Below are 22,275 nucleotides of genomic sequence, written 5' to 3'. Positions count from 1 at the left end.
CAGCATGTGAGAGAGGATGCTGTGCCAAACCCCTGCTGGCAAACATTTTTCTGGCCAAATTCTCTCTCTCTCTCTCTCTCTCTCTCTCTCTCTCTCTCTCTCTCTCTCTCTCTAGCAATCCATCGTTCTCTTTTTCTCACTTGTTCACTCTCTCTTCCTTGTCACTCGCAATACCTGCAGCAGGTATTATGTCATAATTATGACATCCACACTTCAGTGATGAAAAGAAGAAACATACAATGAGATCGAACACAGCTCAAGCAATCACACACATATTTTCAACTTTTGCCAAACCTAATGGAAATGTCACTCATTTCTTATTTACACTGAGGGCTGAAAGCTCTGCTTCCCAGCTTGAATGAATATTTCTCTCGGTTTGAGATGGAATTGTTGCCGTGCCATAAAAAACAAACCAAATAAATAAATATTTTCTGATTCTTGGGGGGGAAAGCCTAAACAACTTGAAAAGTAAAGGTTTATGTATCACAGAATTATATTGGTTGAATCTGCTGAACATGTTTAAAGGTTTTTACGTATTTGGGAGCATCTCCTGTTTCTTACATGGGTTATCTTACATAGTTTATATTCATCAATAAAGACAAACTAACTTTTGCACATCACATTTGCTTAGAGATCCAACTCAAAAACTGAAAACACTGTCCAATGATAATTTGTCTTTGTGTGCCTTCTATGTTTACTTATTTATTTTTCACAGTATTTGTCACATTTTGTAATGTGTTTGCTCTGTGAGAAAGCTAGAGCAAAGTAAATAAAATAAAAATCTGAAGAAACAATTCTGTATAAATTGTGACGGAGTTGACATTTGTGACAAAAGTATATACTGTGTATATATTTTTAGATATTTTATATTTTTATAGAGTTTTTTTTTTTAAATTGTGTTTAGAATATCAGAGTCATTGTCTGTGATTCATTTTAGTGTAACTGTTGCTATTTTAAGAACTAAAGCCAGGTAAAGTTGTGGGACATGTTTCGTCCCATGGCTCAAGAATCAGTGAGGAATTTATTTTTAAAACTTTAAAATGACATTTTCTCTCCCTGTTTATGTGGGTGACCTTCTAGCATACCACAGAAAACACTAATTTGTCTAATATTTAATTTATATTTCACTGTATTTGAAAACTTTAATCTTGTAATAAAGGAACGTGAGGAATTATAAATGTAATAACTAATTAAAAATGATATACTTTATAATAAGTTAACTACTAATAATTATAATAGTATATATAATAACTAATTATATACTATAATAATAAATATAACATTGAATTGCATTCGCTCTTGTCTGCTGTCAGTGGAGTCTGAGGGCAGAGCGCATGCAGTGCTCTTGCGCGTCCAGTGATTTGGTGTCAGTGCAGTTATCATGCGCTCAGGAGTTAGACAGAGACACAGCATCACATGAAAAACAGACGAATTTACTCAGGAAGACCAACACAGCTCTTTAATTAGTGTCTTGAGTGTAATGAGGTTATTAACGCAGCATCCAAACTTGTTATTAAAATAGTGCCGTTTCGTGACTGATTTGCGCAACTGTTTCCCTCATCTGGCGCCAGATTTGCTGGGGAATAAAAGATGATTCTCAACGTGATCTGTACCTATGAAATGATCTGGATTGCGCCACGCATTTTTTGGGGAAAGCAGCACTGAACGCAGTACGACGTTTTCTGGACAACTTTGGTGCCAGTGGACACGGACAGTCGCGAAAGTCTTTTACTGCCTCAAGATTGTTGGCTCTAAGCAGGATGGACCTCATCGGGCTCTACTTGTTCCAGCTGGCAATATTTGGTGAGTTTTCCTCCGATTAATTCTGCTGATTTGGGGGGAAACGGTGGATGAGCTCAGTTGCAGCTGTTGCGGATGTGAAGGGAATGGTGAATCGCTTCTTTGCCTGCAGACGCACGAATCATACCGTGTCGCCGCATTTTAACTTTAACTTGTTACTTTTGCGATTGTAATGTCGTTATGTGTTATTCTATCGGGAAGTTGCGGTGTTTAAGCTGTTAGGACCTTGTTCCTGGTATGATTTACGATATTGTCAGTGCGCACATAAGTGTCATTATCATGTTTGGCACTCCAAATGAAACGGACGACCTGCTAATGTCATTATGTTTGTGTGTTAAAATTACCTGTCGCTTGCATTTAATGCGCTAGTTCACGGCACATTAGCTCCATCATTAAAGCAGCAGCCTGACACCCTGTCCGTCAAGCTGTGAGCGTTATCGTGACATCTCCGCAGGTAGCGCGCAGGACGCATCCTATACTGCATCTATGCAAAATAGCTTTAAAGATGTATGAAGAGCCAGCAGCCTGAGACTGTGGAGTCATGAGCAAAAAAAAAAAACGTTTGCGAAGGATTCCTCCTAACTAGACCCCATGCAGTTGTCTCCATATCGTCCTGTCGTTTCATTTGTGTATTCCACTGAGACTTAGTTTTGTCAAACAGTCTCAAGAGAATGCGCTTGTGCATTGGGCAACAGGCTGAAAGCATACGTTTTAAGGGAGGCTTTCTTGGCATGCTGGAGCGGAGAAGAGAAAGAATGAAAAACTCAGATTGATGATGACAGTTCTATTTTAACCTCTTATATATAATGTTTAATAGCCTTGCTGAGGCATTACTGCTACAGTCATGCTTCATTTAGTGCTCTTAGATTTAAAAATTCCCACACTGAATATGGAATATAAATGGGTTACATTTATGAGATAAATGTGAATGTCACAATGTTTTCAAGTACTCATACAAACTTAAACAGGAGCAAAGAGAGAGATACTTAGAAAGTGAATGGGGGAATGGGGTGTGTGGTGGGTACAGAAACTCATCCTATAGTCTATTACAAGCCATTATCGTCATCAGAGCGGGCATGTCATTCAAACTTGCGCCTTCATATTTTTGAGTGGATTTTGAATGCAACGTTCACCCCCCAAAAAAGGAATCTTTGATGATTATCTGAAAAAATGAAGATCATTTACTTTAAACAGGAAATTCTGTCATTATATCCATGCATTTTGCTTCAAAAGACATGCCATTTTTCAGTGGAACACATCAACAGTTATTATCAAAATGTCGAAGCTCTCTATTACATAAAGATATATTATCTGTCAAGTTCAGTTTCAATTTTGCTTGGTTTATTAAAAAAAAAAGATGAAATATTTAGTCTGTGTTTGAACCTGGGTTTCCTTGTGGGGGATATGAAAACTGTATCACTATAGCAAAAAAATGTATTATAATTATTATAATATTATAACTACAAGCTGATTTAAGGTGTTATCTGGCCTAGTGCGCCAAGTGAGGCAGAATTGCCACGCACTGTTCTAACCTCAAATATATAAAATGGGTGTATGATGAAAAAAAAAAGGCAGTAAAATAATAGGCCACAACAGGTTTAGATTGTGAACAAAAACAAAAGCCAACAAGTGTTACAGGATTTAAGTAAAACCAGAACAAACATTCAGTTAGACTAAGGGCTAGTCTTGCAGATATTTAAGAGCATCAGTGTAACAAATAAACTCTCTCTTTCTTACACACACACACACACACACACACACACACACACACACACACACACACACACACACACACACACACACACACACACACACACACACACACACACACACACACACACACACACACACACACACTTTTCCCTCTGAGGTTCACATGCAGAGGACAAAAGACATATGCACCATGCAGCTAGATAGCCAGAGGCACATTTTATACAGTCATTGATGGAGAGTGATACTTTTTAACTGAATTTCGCATGTTTGTTTTTCTGTCATGTTGGGAATTTCTATGGACTTCTGTCTGATGATATTTTCAGTCTCCTTAATATTAACCCACACACAATTTGTACACTTTCATTAAGACATTTTCAGTATGTTTAATAAGCTGTTTTACTTTCAGGTTTTACTTTCCTTTCGGGGACATTTTATTCTTAGAACTCAGAAGTCAGCATGTGTGCATTTTGCCTCTTTTAGAAATGCAATATATTGCTAACAGTTAATATTTTGGGTCAAACTATGAAACATCCTCTCCTACTGGGAAGATACAAGCAATGTGACCGATGATTGGTTTGTGTCCTTCTGTGTCACACTTCACTTTGCCAGCCATCACTGTGCTTGTCCAAGAAGAAACTTTAATGGGCTTTGTCAACTGTTTTGTTGCAGCGTAATCATAAAGAATCTTTGCTACCAAGTCTTATATAGATTTCACATGTGGAAATATGATTAAGTAATGAATGAGAAGAATGATTAGCCTATAGTTTTTTGAAGTGTTCATTCTAGAGTCTTTTAGCAAATCCGAATGATCCTTTCTCAAAGTGTTAATACAAGTTATCATTATGTAATTTCCAACAGTTAACAATAGTGTGTGAAATTCATGCATGTAAGGCAAATGAATTCCACCTTTTCATAGACTAATGCTCATTTAGCCCTTTAAGCTCTTATAGGGGATTGAATACATTTGTTAGCCACACATTTAGTAACCTTGAATTGTGGCAGATTACATTATGCGGTGCTTTTCATTGCACCTTGCTGGGATATGAATTTATTCTGGCAGGGCTGCTGTTTCTCAACAGCATTAATGGGAACTGCCCCTCCCCTCCCCTTTTGGCCTGTCCAGGTTCTCTGTCTTCACCCTGCTAATTATCCACATACATCTCTTAGTCTGTTCTTTCAGCTTGACTTTTTGGGGAGACTTTTTAATTAGCTGTCCCTTGAGAGTGAATATTGACTGGGATTGACTTGATTCAGCCGAGGATAAGTAGGCAAGATACTGTAGATGAGCATAAATGTGCAATGTGCAGACAGGGCTGTTGTGTGTCTCAATACAGAACTTGGTTTAAAGGTGGAAGCTGTAACAAAAATCTTATATCATTGAGTGAGTAATCATAATAAATACATACAAAAGTATAACAATTATTGCTAGAAATGCAACAACAAAATGTTTTACATATTGAATAACCATGTGTTAATGTCTTTTTGGGTAGTCTAGTGAATTAAGGATGCATTTCATTTGATTATTTTATCTTTTTACTTGATACAAGTACTTGACTTATTTACTTGTTACTTGATATTTTCTACTTTTTATTCATATTATTAAGGTATTCATAAAAATTGATATTAAGATATTATTCTTTAAAAAGTCTTACACTGATTTTATGAAGCCCCTAAAGGAAAAAAATATTTGTCAATTCTTTGCTCTTTTCTCTTATATATCTTAACAATTTTGCATTCACCTGAGAACAATTGCATTAGCTCGCCAATAACATAAACGTTTTGCAAGCAAATGCAATTTTTCTCGGGGGAATGCAAACATTTTTACGAGTGAACGCAAAGTTTCTCGAAGGAACGCAAAACATTTGCAAGAGAACACAAAAGTATTGACATTAGAGCTGTCACGATATCAGATTTTTCTCTGCACTGTTATCATGGCCAAAAAACTTCACGATAAATATATATCGCAATATCTATAGAAGTCTTGGTAAATGGTAGTCCAACTGTACTTGCTTTAAATTCAAGAACAAACCTCATTGTTTTCTCACCTAAAAAAGCCTGAATTAAATCATATAAAGTGATTGTGTCTATTTTTAAGATTAGGCAGACTTGCTCGATTCATATGGATTATGTTTACAATGTTTTTAAATAACTTTTTGAAGCGTCAAAGTTTGGTAATATAGACTTTTCAATGGAGGGACAGAAATCTCTCAGGTTTCATTAAAAAATGTAATTTATGTTTTGTGTTTGCAAGATGAACTAAAGTGTTTATAACATAATGAGGATGAGTAAACAATTACAGAATTTTCATTTTTGTGGTTAACACATTCTTTAACAAACCGTGAGCTTAGAATTATACGGTTCTATCTCCACTTTTGGTCGAAATTCATTTTTGGACATAATCTTATCCATTAGGTGTTTATTAATGCCTGTGTGGTGTTATTTTTGTAAAAAAAAATATTTTGTTAGTAGTTATTAATAAAATAAAAAGGTTCCATCTTACAAAACAGCAGGGATGTAAAAACTTTGATGCTCAATATCTCAGAACTACCCTAAACGGAGATAGAACTGTATAATTCTAAGCTCACGAAACACCTTTATATTTTTGTATTTGATATATCATATCAGTATCATATATTATGAATAAAAATGCAGAAGATTTTCACACACTAGATCTGTCTGGAACGATACTTGTAGGCACATCACAGGATCACAAGATTCAAATTAATTTTTTCTTTTTCAATTAAAGGGACTATGTGTAGTTTTTCAGGTATTTTATTATCTAAAATCAATATTTTTATTCATAAATATGTCCTCAATGGTGTACAAATACCTCTCCCAATGATCTGACTTATCCTCGTAAACGAAGAATTTATTATCTTTATATACGGGTAGGTCCACGGAGGCTTCCATGTCGTTCCGCCATCTTGAAAAACTATAATAGCAGAGAGGGTCAAAAAGTACAAGGCCAACGCGTTTCCACAACGCGCTTTCGTTCAGAGCCAGCGTCACGTAACTGAAAGCAGAAGAAACGGAGGAGCAGAGCAGTGAGAGGCGCTTGTCACTACCCCGGCAAGTTTAAAAGGCTGCTTTGCACTGTTATTGTTCATACTGTAACATTTGTTTGTTCGTTGTGTCAAGTTGCAGTTTGTTTGAAATAACAAACCTAACAAACCAAGGAAAACTCGATGAAGTGCTATTAGAAGACATTGTGTCATAGCTTTTTGGTACATAACAGCTACCGTAGATGCAACACACATTTGAAAAAGCGAGACGCTGGAGATCACAATTCGTTTGAATGCAAAATACAATTTCACCGCTAGATGGGAGAAATTCCTACACAATGTCCCTTTAAACTTTAGCAGTGCTTCATGCCTACAGTACGTTTATGTTGTTGATCTTTTCAGTGAGTAGAAATCATCCAATCTCATGAGAAAATGAAAATATTTTATGACTTGTGGTTTTCTAAGTACTTATACAAGTTGATTGGTATGAAAACACACACACAAAAAAAAAAAAAAGCAACCATGAAGCAACCACCCCTGAACCTAATTCTAAGTGGTAAGCAAATTGTACAAAAATGTACGAATGGGATCATACATTTTTTTTTATTAAGTTATGATTATGTACAATCCTTTTAACACAATCTAACAATTCTCCATGCAAAAAGTGTAAACTCTGCTTACTCCTTTCTTAGACAGTATATATACTTAGACAGTATACACTCACCTTAAAGGATTATTAGGAACACCTGTTCAATTTCTCATTAATGCAATTATCTAATCAACCAATCACATGGCAGTTGCTTCAATGCATTTAGGGGTGTGGTCCTGGTCAAGACAATCTCCTGAACTCCAAACTCAACGTCAGAATGGGAAAGAAAGGTGATTTAAGCAATTTTGGGCGTGGCATGGTTGTTGGTGCCAGACAGGCCGGTCTGAGTATTTCACAATCCGCTCAGTTACTGGGATTTTCACACACAACCATTTCTAGGGTTTACAAAGATTGGTGTGAAAAGGGAAAATCATCCAGTATGCGGCAGTCCTGTGGGTGAAAATGCCTTGTTGATGCTAGAGGTCAGAGGAGAATGGGCCGACTGATTCAAGCTGATAGAAGAGCAAGTTTGACTGAAATAGCCACTCGTTACAACCGAGGTATGCAGCAAAGCATTTGTGAAGCCACAACACGCACAACCTTGAGGCGGATGGGCTAAAACAGCAGAAGACCCCACCGGGTACCACTCATCTCCACTACAAATAGGAAAAAGAGGCTACAATTTGCAAGAGCTCACCAAAATTGGACAGTTGAAGACTGGAAAAATGTTGCCTGGTCTGATGAGTCTCGATTTCTGTTGAAACATTCAGATGGTAGAGTCAGAATTTGGCGTAAACAGAATGAGAACATGGATCCATCATGCCTTGTTACCACTGTGCAGGCTGGTGGTGGTGGTGTAATGGTGTGGGGGATGTTTTCTTGGCACACTTTGAGCCCCTTAGTGCCAATTGGGCATCGTTTAAATGCCACAGCCTACCTGAGCATTGTTTCTGACCATGTCCATCCCTTTATGGCCACCATGTACCCATCCTCTGATGGCTACTTCCAGCAGGATAATGCACCATGTCACAAAGTTCGAAACAATTTAATTTGGTTTCTTGAACATGACAATGAGGTCACTGTACTAAAATGGCCCCCACAGCCACCAGATCTCAACCCAATAGAGCATCTTTGGGATGTGGTGGAACGGGAGCTTCGTGCCCTGGATGTGCATCCCACAAATCTCCATCAACTGCAAGATGCTATCCTATCAATATGGGCCAACATTTCTTAAGAATGCTTTCAGCACCTTGTTGAATCAATGCCACGTAGAATTAATGCAGTTATGAAGGCGAAAGGGGGTCAAACACAGTTCCTAATAATCCTTTAGGTGAGTGTATATACAAACAATAAAAAAAGACAAAGAGGCGACATAAGAGAAAATGAACATGCTCTCCCTCCTCATGCCCATCTGCTTAGATATATGTACTGCGGCATATACCGGAATATACCGGGTGACACATTTCTGCCATCATACCACCCAGTCCTAGTCTGGTGTCGTATCTAGCACACACGACAATATGTGTAGGCCTATATGTGTGTGTGCATGTGTCTGGTCAGATCTGAAATATGCACCCTTGGTGTGAGCTCATTTAGAATCAGTCATCCATTCAGTCGGCAGGTCTGATCCGCCCCTATCATCTGGAGAGAGCAGAGAAAAAAAGAAGAAATGGAGACCTTTTTTGGATTTAGATAAAGGAAAGCATACACACACATGGGCAGAGAGGACTGAAGCACAGGAGGGGGTGACAGAGCCGCTCATTATGTTAACGGTCCGTCATTCCGCCGTCTTTTGTAAAGGCACGATTAAACTGCCGGGACAATTACCAGTGCCTCAATAAAAGAATCTGGCATTTTTACGACTTCCATGCAGCATACGGACAGGCGGAATAGGAAAAGGCCTGAGATTGTCTGGAGTGATTTTATCTTGACAGGGTGCTGAAGAAAGCCACCACCTCGCAAGCAGAGACTTCTTGTTAGTGCTACGGAGTCTGGTGTTGAATGTGGGGGGAATTGAAGCTGAGGTACAGTCACGTGAATACAAATGAACAGGGTTCACACTCTCATCGAGTCCATGTGCCGCAACCACCAGAATACAGATCAACAATGCAGGGTCTCATGGTCTCTGACTGGGAGGGGATATAAAGTGATGTGTGAACTGAAATACGTTTTGTTCTATTTACTGTAGCCTTTCTGTCCCTTCTGTCGTCTGAGACTTGGAGAATATGTGAACTTCAACCCACTGTAGCAACATGTGCCTTTGGCTTGAACGTGTGTTCAGGGTCCAAAACGAACTTTTTGCAATGGCCAGTGAAAAGAGAAAATCTAATGGTGATACATTATCTTGGTGGCCATTGAGCTGCATTTGGTATTATTCTTGTTTTCCTTATTTTACAAAATATATTTTATCCTTATGAGTGTTATTGTTAAAAACTTCCAGATGGCATATTGTATCAGTAAAAAAAAGATAATATTAAAGAACATGGAAAATATGAACAAAATACTGGTCAAACTGATTATTAGTCTATAATGTGTCACTTGTAGCATCATATACAATCTAAACCTCTGTCTCTCTGTAAAACTACAAAAGACTTTGTGAGTTTGACCTTTCTATTGCTTAATGCAGAATAAGTGTTGCAACATGAACATCATATTTTATGATGCTGAGTCTTTGAAAGTTACTGACCACCTAGAGAGTAGTTCTGTTTTGTTTACTCACTAAATCTATTTTTGCTTATATTTGATGTTTGGCAAGAGATGTGGCTCCCATGAATCCATTTTTTCACTTGCAGTGTGTCATTATTTCTGCTAAGTTTGAATGAAACCTGCATGCATCCTTTCTAGCAAACTCATTGACATGCATTTAAAGCCTCTCATTGCATATGAACTGATGACAAAAAGGTATGCATATGAACGGATGACAAAAGCTGCATCACCTCTTGTGCAACATGACCGCTATATGTATCATATATGGTGTACTGCCAGCTGTCACCATGCTCATTATAGTCAAAGGCTAAAGTCAGCTGCTTGGCATGGCATCAGTTATAATTATGTTGGGCCACATTGGATATGCCTCACACAGTTACGACTTTGATTCCTTCATGTTCAATTGGGAGCTGATGTAAAGGACTGATAGGTCAAACCAGGGCAACAATTGGCACGGCCTGTGGGTAGTTCAGCTAAGCACACTGAGTTGATTGGTTCCTAATGAGCGGTTAACCAACACGTACTAAGCTGATTGGCCTGTAATTAGCAGACTGACAAAATGCACCATGCTGATTGGCCCGTAATAAGTATGAAATATTGTGGAGGCTGATGAACAGTCATAACAGTGAAGGTGTCTACTGTGAACAAGCACTGTGTAGTTGGTTTGGAAAAGACAATGAGAGCACAGCTTTGTCAGTTTGACAAGCAAGGAAGATATCAAGAACTTATTCTGTATGATTGCATAATAGACATTCTCTCTTTAAAAAAACTACACACAAAAGTGTCTTGAAGCCTCAAACATGTACTTTAGCTGTGGAATGCAATTCACAAACAACTCTCAAAAATCTCCTTTATCTTTTGCTTTATCGTTTACAAAAGACAAGACAACATTTGACAAAGAACACACCACAATATGGAATAATGCAAAAGAATGTAAACTGTACATTCACTGTTCTCCTGACATCTATTAATCATTTTTGTCAAGGTTTTAACCAAAGTTGTAATTTTAGTTAGATGGTGATTTAGCGTCCTCAGTTTTTAATTGTTTAGTTTTGCTGCTTTAGTATCTGTACCTTTAAGACTTATAAGTGAATGCCCTCTTTGCATTTGAAATGAGAACAGACACTTATGGGTTGCAGGTTTGCTTTTGGCTCCAACATAGTTTCCACTGTTTCAATTGTTCAATAACAGTCACTTTGCATAGTCTGTATAACAAACTGTAAGAAAGGAATAGTTTAATCTAGAAACAAACCCCAGACATATTGTTAGTTACAGAACAGCTAGAATAACATAATCTTATTGTTGGGGCCAGTTGCAATCAACATAGCCATTATGTTAAGACTGTGACTTAAGTACTAATACGACCAACTAGCGGGTGAGTCTTACTTTTTAGCTTCAAATTAGACCAATCTCCGTTTTTATGTATCTGACTTAAAACAGTTGTGAACAGTCTTCAAGAAAAAAAACGTCTTAGCAGTTTATGCAACTGGCCCAACTGGCACTGGTGATTAAACATAATCGTGTTTCATTACTTGCTCTAACAGGGTGGACTAATGGCTCGTTTCCACTGAGCAGTACGGTACGGTACAGTACGGTTCGGGTCGGGTCGGGTCAGTAAACCATGATCCAGCTAGCGTTTCCACCGCCAACAGTACCCTACTTGATAGGCGTGGTGTTTGCCGGAAAGAAGCGATCAACGTGATTTTCGCGCGAAGAAGAAAGCGACAAAGTAAACACCAGTGGATGGCATACAGCAGATCTTGTCCTTGCTTCTCGTCATGTTTGTCACAAGAAGACAAGCGCCGACATTAGGCATTTCTCAATACCAAGTATGTAAAGTTCTCAGCAGAGGGACTCCCGAGGACGCGAGTCCGGTAATTCACCACATGGAACAGCGCGTTCTTGAAAGCGTCACTCAGCTCGCTCTGCATGTACATTTTAGGCAACAATAAAACGAAATATGTTATAAAACATCACTCTGCCTCTTTTCGTTTTCATTTAAATAAATTTTAAACATTATAGGCACACAAATTTGGTTCAGGCAATGTATAGACCTGATTATATACATGTTTAACGTTAGCCTATTTATAACAAAACGAAATATAAAACACAACCCTGCATCTTTTCGTTTAAATTAAAAAAATATTAAACATATTCCAGGCAATATGTGCATTTGTACAAATGTTGCAATAAACAACATTACAGTGATAATCTTGTAATAAAAAATGACAAAACTCAACCCTATTTCTTTTTGTTAAATTTCAGTTCTATCAATAATAGCCATTATAAAAGTATAAGTAAAAGGTAACGTTACAAGAAGCTATACAATAAGAAATAAAGCAAACAATTCAGTCAAATATACAAATTCAGCGCTAGTCTAACGTTAACTTTACAACGGAAAAGTTATAGCCTAAATATATGAAACTTCACTTAGCCCGCAGCCAAAACGATTGACCAGGGAACGAATTATCGATTCACGAGACCAAAGATCACCCGTTAGATATACACAAGACGAATTACCACTAGCTGCTACAGAGTCAGCGGCAAACGTCAGAACGACTAGCCGAGGAAAGGCTGTTCCAGGTGGGGAACATGAGCGCCGAGCGCCCGGTGATCGCCTAGAATGGATCAAATTATCATAAATCATTATAAATAAACCGCAGATTTGAGCTTTAAACAACTACATTCTCGCCTCAAAAACTCTTAAAACTACATTTCGTGAAAGAATAACCGTAGTATTATATTCCAACTGTATATTAAAAAATGGCGCTTCTTATGTTGCCATTCCCCTCGCGCAAGTGACGAACTCTGTCAACCAATCAGCGTTTTGCAGTGAGTCTAGCTCCACCCTTTAGTACCGTACCACTGTGCTAGGTACCCCAACGGAAGGGTACCCAAAAAGTGGTACGGTACGGTTCGGCTTTTTGGTACCATTCACAACTTTTGACAGTGGAAACGCAAATAATTGCGTACCGTACCGAACTGTACCGTACCGTACCGCTCAGTGGAAACGAGCCATTAGGTGTTGAAGTGCCCCTATTACGCTCATTTACAGGTTCATCATTTTGATCAGGGGGGCTACTAAAAATTTTTTCTTATAATTTACATTGTTGCAACACATGTTTTTACCCTCTGTCTGACCCTCTGTTTGTTTTAGTTACAGTATGGTTTATTTAAAACCGACCTTCCAAAAAGCCCAACCTGCTCTGATTGGTCAGCTGGCCACAGTCTGTTATGATTTGTCTACTGCTTAGAGCGTGTGTTGGAAATATACCTTCCCCTTACCATAACTGTAAGTATCAGCTGCGGAAGCTTTCTGAGGCACAGTAAACACTACTGTAACTACACTAACCATGACATCAGTTTTGCCTGTTTCTTCAATTCCTCTGCCTTTGGAAGTCTATGTAATGATGTTTTTCCATCACAGTGAAACAAAAAGAATAAAACAGTGTTTCTTTGACATAGCGATAAACTCTTCCTGGGATTTATAACTACCTTTGTATGAGGGTGAGCCAAAGTGACCAGCAGGCGTGTATAATGCCAGTGTGACATGGTGACGTAGCTACATTACAGAAATAATGCCAGGAATATAAACAAGATATTTGAGGCAAGTGTATTCTATTGGAGACTCCTTATCTGAAACTTACTTTGGCATGGACTTTGTAACTTTGCAGATTGTTTACATCAGTGGTTCTGGTCTGGTTCCTTTTGTAGAGAAAAATTATTTTTGGGGGGAGGGGGTCACCCCTTTTGAATAAGAAACAATTTCAAGTGTATAAAAGTCGTCAAAACTCTGCGAATCACAACAAGCGTATCAGTGAGAACACTCGTTTAAACAGCACACACACCCGAACCTGACTGCACATCACATTTTTGACATTATTGATACTGCTTTCAATTGTAATTCAACGGACCGGTCTACGGGACATAAATTAAGCCTTTAAATAAAAGGGTTATTGGGCTGTTTGCACTGTCATATACAATAAAATAGCATGCACAGCGACAGAAATAGAAATTAACACAAAAAACCTGCCTAGTGCCTACCTTACACAAGACTAAAGGTGGACTTGCGTGCAGGAGTAGAGCGACAAAAATGTCTTTTTTTTTTTTTGAGAGGCCGAATTCTTTCTATACGCACACACATGACGTCACAATCTGCGAGTTAGTTTTAAAAAACATAATTTAACATCTAAATAGTCCTAACACTTTTTAAATAGCCCACTTAAAGTGTGTATTACAAATAAATTACTAAATGCTTAAAAGGAAAAATATAAATAAACAAAATTTGCATTACATTTACAATCCTGTGAAAACAGGGTGCAGCTGCTCTTTGTGTTTGTGATGTGAAAGTCTTTAAGTGGCGTCTTCTAAACTTGTGCAGCTTCATACTGCCAGAAGCTAACATTTTAAGCCACGCAATACTGTGGTCTCTCTTCATTACCCACCGTTGCATTGGTGAATCCGAGGGTGAGATATGTCATATCGTCATATTTTCTTGTCTAAAACAGTATACACTGGACTGGTCTACACTACAAAGCAAACATTTCAAATCCATTTGTCCTTTGTGTCAGAAGTTGCACAAGCGCTTGGAGGACACCAGAAACGGGACATCAGTTAACTGTTGGGAATTTGTCTTGTCGCGCCGCTCCGTGCCGCATCCAGTGTAGACAGCATCACTGATTTTAATGGGTTCTATTTGCTATTGTTGCGTCACATTGTGCCACTCACGTCTGGTGTAGACAGTGTGTTTTGGTAGTTGTGATGTTTGAAGTGGATTCGTTGCCTGGCACTGGCAGTCCTTTCTCAAACTTGTTCATGCATCATTCATTTATATTTGTATATACATATAATTGTATATAAATATTGGCTCCCTGCAATTCTCAATTCTGATTCTTCAATTGCGCCATCTAGCGGTCTGTTATTCCATGGCATGACAGCAACAGCTACAACTGATAACAGATCACTACTGAACGATATCTTGAGGTAATAAAATATTTTGTGTTCTATTATTTACCTATGTGGAAAGTAGGTGCATAATAAGCTGAATAATTTCACAGTGGTGTCTTGTATCACCCTGAAGAGGTTTATTTGCATAACAATCTGCTGACTGTACACTATCCCTTAGCCTTTCAGCGCCCCCTTATTACAACTCTGCTTCACATGAACAAACGTCTGTATTACACAATAAATGAAAAGTAAAAAAAAAAAAAAAAAACTTTGCAGGTTCTCTTTATATCCCTTAGCATTGTTGATGTGATGTGCTGATGGATGGTCATGTTAATTAAGCCAACCATAAGATGTCACAAATGAGAAATGAGTAAAATCTTTAGCCATATTTTGTCGTTTTGGTCTGGTGAGTCAAGTCAGTTTTATTTATATTGCTCTTTTCATACATTGTTTTTAAAGCAGCTTTACAGAAAATAGTGTTGTTAATGTTCATAATATATTAATATCTTAATGCCTTATAGTCACAAGCAAGGCAATATACTTCACACAGAGGGAGGTTTGAGTTCTGAAAGTTTGAATATGTCACACCGAACTCACATTGTATTCCTGAAGATGATGATATGACCCCTTTAAAATGGTGTTGAAATAGCTCGGCTTGGGTAGCTTTATCATTGGCTTCATATAAGTTCAGGGCAGTTAAGGACATTGCCAAAGTGTCTAAAATTAACTTGTGCTTCAGTTCATTTGCCCTAATCAATAACCCTCAATCTATATCTACTGTACATGTACACATTGGGTTATTTAGAGAATTAACTAATCAGAAGCTTGTTTGCAATGGCTTTTTTATTTTTATTTATTAATTTAATTACATTTAATTTAATTTATAAAATGCCAAAAGTTTAGCTTTATATAAAACCAATAAAAGTGTGATGCGTCTTAATTTATAGCTACCTAAACAGTTGGATATATACAGTATGTATTTGTTTCACAGTTAAATGCTTAATTTGTTTTGTGTTTTAGCATGGGCTCCACAGCACCTCAACACATCTGAAAGCATGTTTACATGACAGTCAGATCACTGTTATAGCATGCAACACACACACACACACACACACACACACACACACACACACACACACACACACACACACACACACACACACACAGACACACACACACACACACACACACACACACACACACACACACACACGTGCGCTCAACTGTTGGTTTGTTTGCAATTACAAGGCACTTCACTGCCCTGATCCCTCAATTTCGTTCTTATTACCTTGTTCTATTTTACTCAATAAAACTCATTTCTAGCTTGTCTTTGTATAGGCTACTGTATAGATTGGACGAAATAGCATAGGTTTGTAGGTAAAGTGAATTTGTTGCTCTTACTGGGATTGCCTTCGGTTTTAACTTTTTGAGTTAAAGAACAGAGATAAATGGTGTCAATATTGAGAAGGTGAGCTAATCTATATGTAAAACGAGTCTCTTGTTGTGTGCATGTGCTGTCCGTCACTGAAGTGTACAAAGTAGTTTAATTAAGTCTATGTGGCGAGAATAACTTTTTCTGTAGGCGATATATTTGTACATATACATCGGGGTCCAAAAGTCTGACGTCACATTGAAAATCTGGGATTTAATTTAAAACCTGGAAATAAACAGAAAGGACATTACAATTTTAAAAACAAAGAAGTGTAACAATTGAAAATTGATTTGGATCATTCTGAAATCATATTTAATTCCATTATTTTGAGTTTGTCACAAATGAATGGAGTCCATTAAGCAAAATTGGGACACATTTGTTATTCAGATAATATAATTTGTTATAGAAAATAAAAGAAAACAGGAAAAATAGACATTTTCAGTGGTACTCTCATACTTTAAATGCACCGTCTCCCCCACACAAATCCAATAAAATAATAAAATCATCATTTACAATTAATTAAATGTGACAACGAAGATAAAAAGGCTGCATGGGGACTGCTGGGTTGACCAAATGGTCATCAGAGTTAGCAGTTAGAGAGATGGACAGTTATTAAGCAGCCTTTATTGATCCCCGTTTCCTCAACATGCCCCCCGGATTACCCACTGTCCTCCTCAAGGGTTATCAGTGTTCATTAGTCAGTGTGATGCAGAGTGATGTTCCCACTGACCGAGAGTTCTGGAGAGACAGATGTAGCATCGGGGGGTGAGAGTATCGATACCATCACAGCATGTGGGTGGCAGCATTTTATTTGATTCTGAGTCATGTCCACTCAACAGATGGCTAAGAGCAGAAGTGCTGCCACATTTTTCCCAGCATGCAGTGGTCAAAACATAAATTGTCTCCCTTGACAATTACATATGAACAGCTGTGTGTGTATAAGGAATAATTGCCAAAAGATTTTCAAGAGGGTTTTTCAAGTCCCCCTGCAGTTCTTAATTTTATCAAATAAAAATCATCTTTGATAATCAAAAAAAAGACATACTTAAAAAATAAATTGGTGTGAAAAAAATTTCTCCAGCCAATCACATAAGCTCGGACTACCTTCTAAAACCCATCATCCTAGAAACGCTTAAAGGAACACGTCACCGTTTTTTGAAATAGGGGTTATTCACCATTTCCCCTACATTTAGATAGATGGGCAAACACATTTTTGTCTCAGTGCATGCATTGTCTTAGTCTGGCAGCACCGCCGCTAGCTTAGCTTAGCATAATGAATGGAATCCTTTGTTGCCGAATAGCATGTCATGAGTAAAAATGATCCAAAAATAAATAAATAAAAAACCTAATTACTTCTTGTGGCCTGCATATTCACAACGAGTAGCCTACAAATAGCAATACAGATTAAGACTAGGCGATTTCCTAGGTAGATATTGACTTGGGACTATATTGGGGTGAAGCACAGGCGAAGCACTGCTACTTGGGCGCAGAGATATTACGCAACACCTGGAATCCCCCAACTTCCATCAGCATACCGGCGTGAATATTAGCTGGCTATTTTTCCTACAGTAGACAGTAAACCTATCTAAATGTAAGGGAGATGGTGAATAACCCCTATTTCAAAAAACGGTGGCGTGTTCCTTTAAACATCATAGGCTGCATCCGAAAACTTAGACAGCTGACTTGTTCATCAGGCAATGACTTTGCAGGGGGTGTTTGCACACGAAGGTGCCTCACAAAACTGATTTCGGACAGACTTCCAAGGAAGCGTAACGGTTTAACAATCTACAGCAAAATAGAGCGCGCTTTGGTGATAACTAAGCTGATATTTAATTAATACAATATTAATTACTCGCTAGAAGTTACATCAAAAGTGGAAAACAATGGTCAAAAATGTACATTTACAAACATTTATGCAACTTTCTGATGCCATCTTTATTATTTAGCTCAACTGTCACAGAATGGAAATTCAAACAGGGTTGTGGGATATCAAAGGCAGTGAAGGATACAGCTATTCTGCCTTCAAAAATCGATCAGATTAAGGTATCTCAGGAGACAGGAAGTGAAGCTAACCATGGATTCGGACATGCTTTGATGCCTTCCTACCTTGGAACCAGCATCTTTCAGTTTTCGGACACAGCCATAGAAAGTCAGTGGAGAAAAGCCCCGCACCGCACGTTGACGGGATTGGTTACATGTTTTTGTGACGGTAGGAAGCAGGAGAGGTTTCAAACCGCGTTTTTAAGACCGTCTTTGGTACACTGCAATTTTAAAGAGAAAATACTCAGCAATGGTGTTGACTGATGATTTTGCACATGGTTTGTTTTAAAGCATATTAAAATCACCACATAGACATATAAACATTAAAAAAACTTTAAGACACTCTGTGGTTGTTTCTTATATATCTACATTGTGCCGTCAAACTGTTTTATGTAAGCAATTGATCCCTTTTGATCAATTTAATGAGGTTAATACCTAGGTTAATGAAAGCATTCATTACTTTCTTACTGACCAAAAACTTTGTTTTGTCATCGTAATTCTATTTAATGTTCCGTTTCTTTAAGCAGTAAGCCTATGCATCATATGGCCATTAGTAGCTCATCTTATCCTACAACCTAAACAACAACCATATCTGAACATCAATTTTTTCTACGTCCTCATAACACTTGACCTATTTCACTTGGAAAGGAATTAAAACAAACTTTTAGACATAAATAACTTACATGTCCTTCACCACAGACAGAAAGAATAGATTACTTCTTCCGAAACATTCTCTCGCATGCTCTATTTTGTGTTTGACTGCCTAGAAAAAAACGGTGGGTTGTCTTACCCGGTAGCTAATTTTGCCCTGATCTCCCCTAATATCAGGAATACCATGGAAAAAATTTACAGATGTAGCAATATTGATTAATCATTTATTTTTGGCCAGCGCCTCCAGCTCGACCACCTGCTGTAACTTGCCAGGTGTTTAGGGAGGAGAAGAATGCTGTGATTTAATCAGCTTCAGCTTTTTCGGGGCTAATCAATTAATTGTGTTGACCTTTTTGTGTGCACACTTTTCATCTGCAGAAATCCTCATGTTTCCTAGTGCATGTTGGCATTTTGCTGTGATAAAAAAGAGGACATATATATCTGTTGGGGTGCATACTAGTGTGGTGAGGGAATATGGATTTAATCAGATATTCTGTCTGCGTTCTGATCAACATGGGCTGCAGTGTGTGTTTAACAAGGCTGATCACAGACAGACCTCACCTGTTTCTCCTTTTCAATCTAGGCTAGACTCTAGGAGATGCAACAGCATTTTATTGGTCTGGAGTGTTTTACAGGATTGAGGCGAGAGAAAGAGAGCAGGAGGGAGAGAAAGGGAGGGGAAAGCAATGAAAGAGTATCATGCACAGAAACATACAGGTACGCAAACACTTTAGCATCAAAGGCAGTCACACTCATCGCACAAATCTGAATCCTGTCGCCAACGCACAGTCTCACTCCAGCCAACAGAAACTGCCAGCAATCCCTGCTTCTGTAAAACAATCAATATTTAGTATTTTCACTCCACTTGAACGTCTTGGTTACGTATGTAACCCTAGTTCCCGGATAAGGAACGAGACGCTGCGTCAAGCTGTGGGAACGCCTCTGCGTGTGTGCGTCATGAAGCACGTATGGAATCAGTCCAATGGAGAGACGGAACGTGATAGGCGGGTGACGTCATCGACCAGGAAACTATAAAGCACCCCCAAAACACAAGCACGACAGCTTCTGATAGGCCTGAAGGAAGCGCTAACGGGCATGCTGGGAGTATGGCAAAACGACGCAGTGTCTCGTTCCCTATCAGGGAACTAGGGTTACATACGTAACCGAGACGTTCCCTTTCAAGGGAACTCGAGCTGCGTCAAGCTGTGGGAACGCCAATACCCACGTCGCCATAGGAGCAAATGACTGTCATGTGGGAACTAGCGCACAGAGGACGAGAGCACCTGTGCCCCAGGAGTGGAACTTAAGTCCAATTCATAGAACTTAACAAATGTATGCGGTGAGGACCACCCAGCCGCATCACAAACATCACTTAGCGATACTCCTGACAACAATGCTTTAGAAGCAGCCATACTCCTAGTAGAGTGGGCTCGTACAGCCAAAGGTGAAGGCTGACCAGCCGACTCATAAGCAAGTGAGATGGCCTCAAACACCCACTTGCTCATTCTCTGTTTAGACGCGGGACACCCTTTCCTGGGTGGCCCAAAGCACACAAATAACTGTTCTGATTTCCTCCACAGGGCAGCTCTGTGGACGTAAGCGTCTAACGCCCTAACCGGGCAGAGAAGGTTAAGTTTCTCCTGATCTGATGACACAAAAGGAGGAGGATAGAAAGCTTGCAGCACTGTAGGTCTAACAGCATTAGTAGGGACCTTAGGGACATAACCTGGTCTAGGGTATAGAAAAGCCTTAACCATACCAGGCGAAAACTCCAGGCACGAGGGTGCAACTGACAGGGCCTGCAAATCTCCGATTCTCTTAAGTGAGGAGATTGCAAGCAGAAATAGAGTTTTATACGTGAGAAATTTCTCAGAAACTTCCTCAATAGGTTCAAAGGGGGCCAAAGAAAGGCCCTCTAGTACAATGGCCAAATCCCAAGTCGGCACCCTCGTACGAACTGCAGGCCTCAGCCTCAAAGTGCCACGAAGGAAGCGAGTTATAAGTGGGTGTCTCCAAAGAGAAACTCCACTGAAAGGGACATGGTAAGCAGCTAGTGCCGCCACATACACCTTTAGTGTGGAGGGGGATAACCCTGCAGAGAAACGCTCCTGCAGAAACTCCAGCACTGCACCCACTGGGCCGTTAACTGGGTCCTGCCGGTGTTCTGCACACCAAAAAGTGAAACGTTTCCACTTCAGGGCATATAACTTCCTCGTGGACGGAGTTCTGGAGTGAAGGATGGTCTCAACAACCTCAGTTGAGAGACCAGATTCTATGAGCTGGGCCCCCTCAGAGGCCAAGCCCACAGTTTCCACAACTCTGGGCGGGGGTGAAATATCGTACCACCCTCCTGAGAGAGTAGATCCCTCCTGATCGGAATCTCCAAGGGAGAGCCGTCCAGAAGAGATATTAGGTCCGCGAACCATACTCGGGCCGGCCAGAACGGGGCTACTAGACGTAGGCTGACCCCGTCCCGGCGAACCCTCTCCAGAACTCCTGGTAGCAGAGCAACCGGGGGAAAAGCATACAGACGTGACCTCGGCCACGGCTGTACCAGAGCGTCCAGCCCCAGATGGGCTGGCTGACTGATGGAGAACCACAGATGACAGTGCGTTTTCTCCTTGGAAGCGAATAGGTCCACCTCGGCGCGACCGAAACTCAACCAAAGGAGCTCCACCACTTCGGGGTGGAGCCTCCATTCCCCCGGCCTCGGCCCCTGCCTCGACAGGGAGTCTGCTACCACATGTAAAGTGGGCCAACTTGTAAAGTGGACGCGACCGCAGGCCCCCCTGATGATTTATATACGAGACCACCGACTTGTTGTCTGACTGAACTAACACATGATGACCTCTGAGGTCTGGTAGGAAGTGTTTCAAAGCTTGGAACACCGCCAACATCTCTAGACAATTTATATGCCATGATAGATGATGGTCCTGCCACAGACCTTGGGCTGGACGACCACTCATGACCGCCCCCCACCCTGTGAGGGAAGCATCCGTCGTTAGCATTACGCGACGACAAAGAGCCCCCAACACAGGCCCTTTGGATAGGAACCAGGTTTCTTTCCACATGACCAGAGCAAGAAGGCAGCGCCGCGTGACTTTGAACGTGCGGAGGGGAGAATCCCTTGGTCCGGAGCCACCACTGCAGTGGTCTCATGTACAACAGGCCACAAGGTATAACGTTGGACGCTGCTGCCATCAGACCCTACAGTCTCTGAAACTGTTTTACAGTGAGTAGCTGGCCTAGCTTTACTTGTTTCATAGCTGAAAGAATCGAAGCGATGCGGGTCGGAGAAAGTCGCGCCCGCATCGAGATCGAATCCCAAACGACACCCAGAAAAGTGGTCTTCTGAGAAGGAGATAATACACTTTTCTTTGCGTTCAGCCTCAACC

The 22,275-nt window shown here is 39.7% G+C and overlaps 1 protein-coding gene across 1 annotated transcript in view; it reads left to right on the top strand.

The window, feature by feature from the left end:
- The first annotated feature begins 1,338 nt into the window (after window positions 1-1,338).
- Window positions 1,339-22,275, top strand: part of gfra4a (GDNF family receptor alpha 4a) — a 118,886-nt gene continuing 97,949 nt past the window's right edge. The window contains exon 1 of the mRNA XM_077237470.1: window positions 1,339-1,803. Within this exon, the coding sequence (XP_077093585.1) occupies window positions 1,761-1,803 (43 nt within the window). The 5' untranslated portion in view covers window positions 1,339-1,760. The remainder of the gene's footprint in view (window positions 1,804-22,275) is intronic.

This window comes from Siphateles boraxobius, unplaced genomic scaffold, assembly GCF_051911475.1.
Source record: "Siphateles boraxobius isolate OS27281-9 unplaced genomic scaffold, OSU_SipBor_1 20, whole genome shotgun sequence".
NCBI classification, from domain to species: Eukaryota; Metazoa; Chordata; class Actinopteri; order Cypriniformes; family Leuciscidae; genus Siphateles; species Siphateles boraxobius.
Note: the sequence above shows the minus strand (reverse complement) of the source record. Positions and strands in the feature narration are given on the sequence as shown.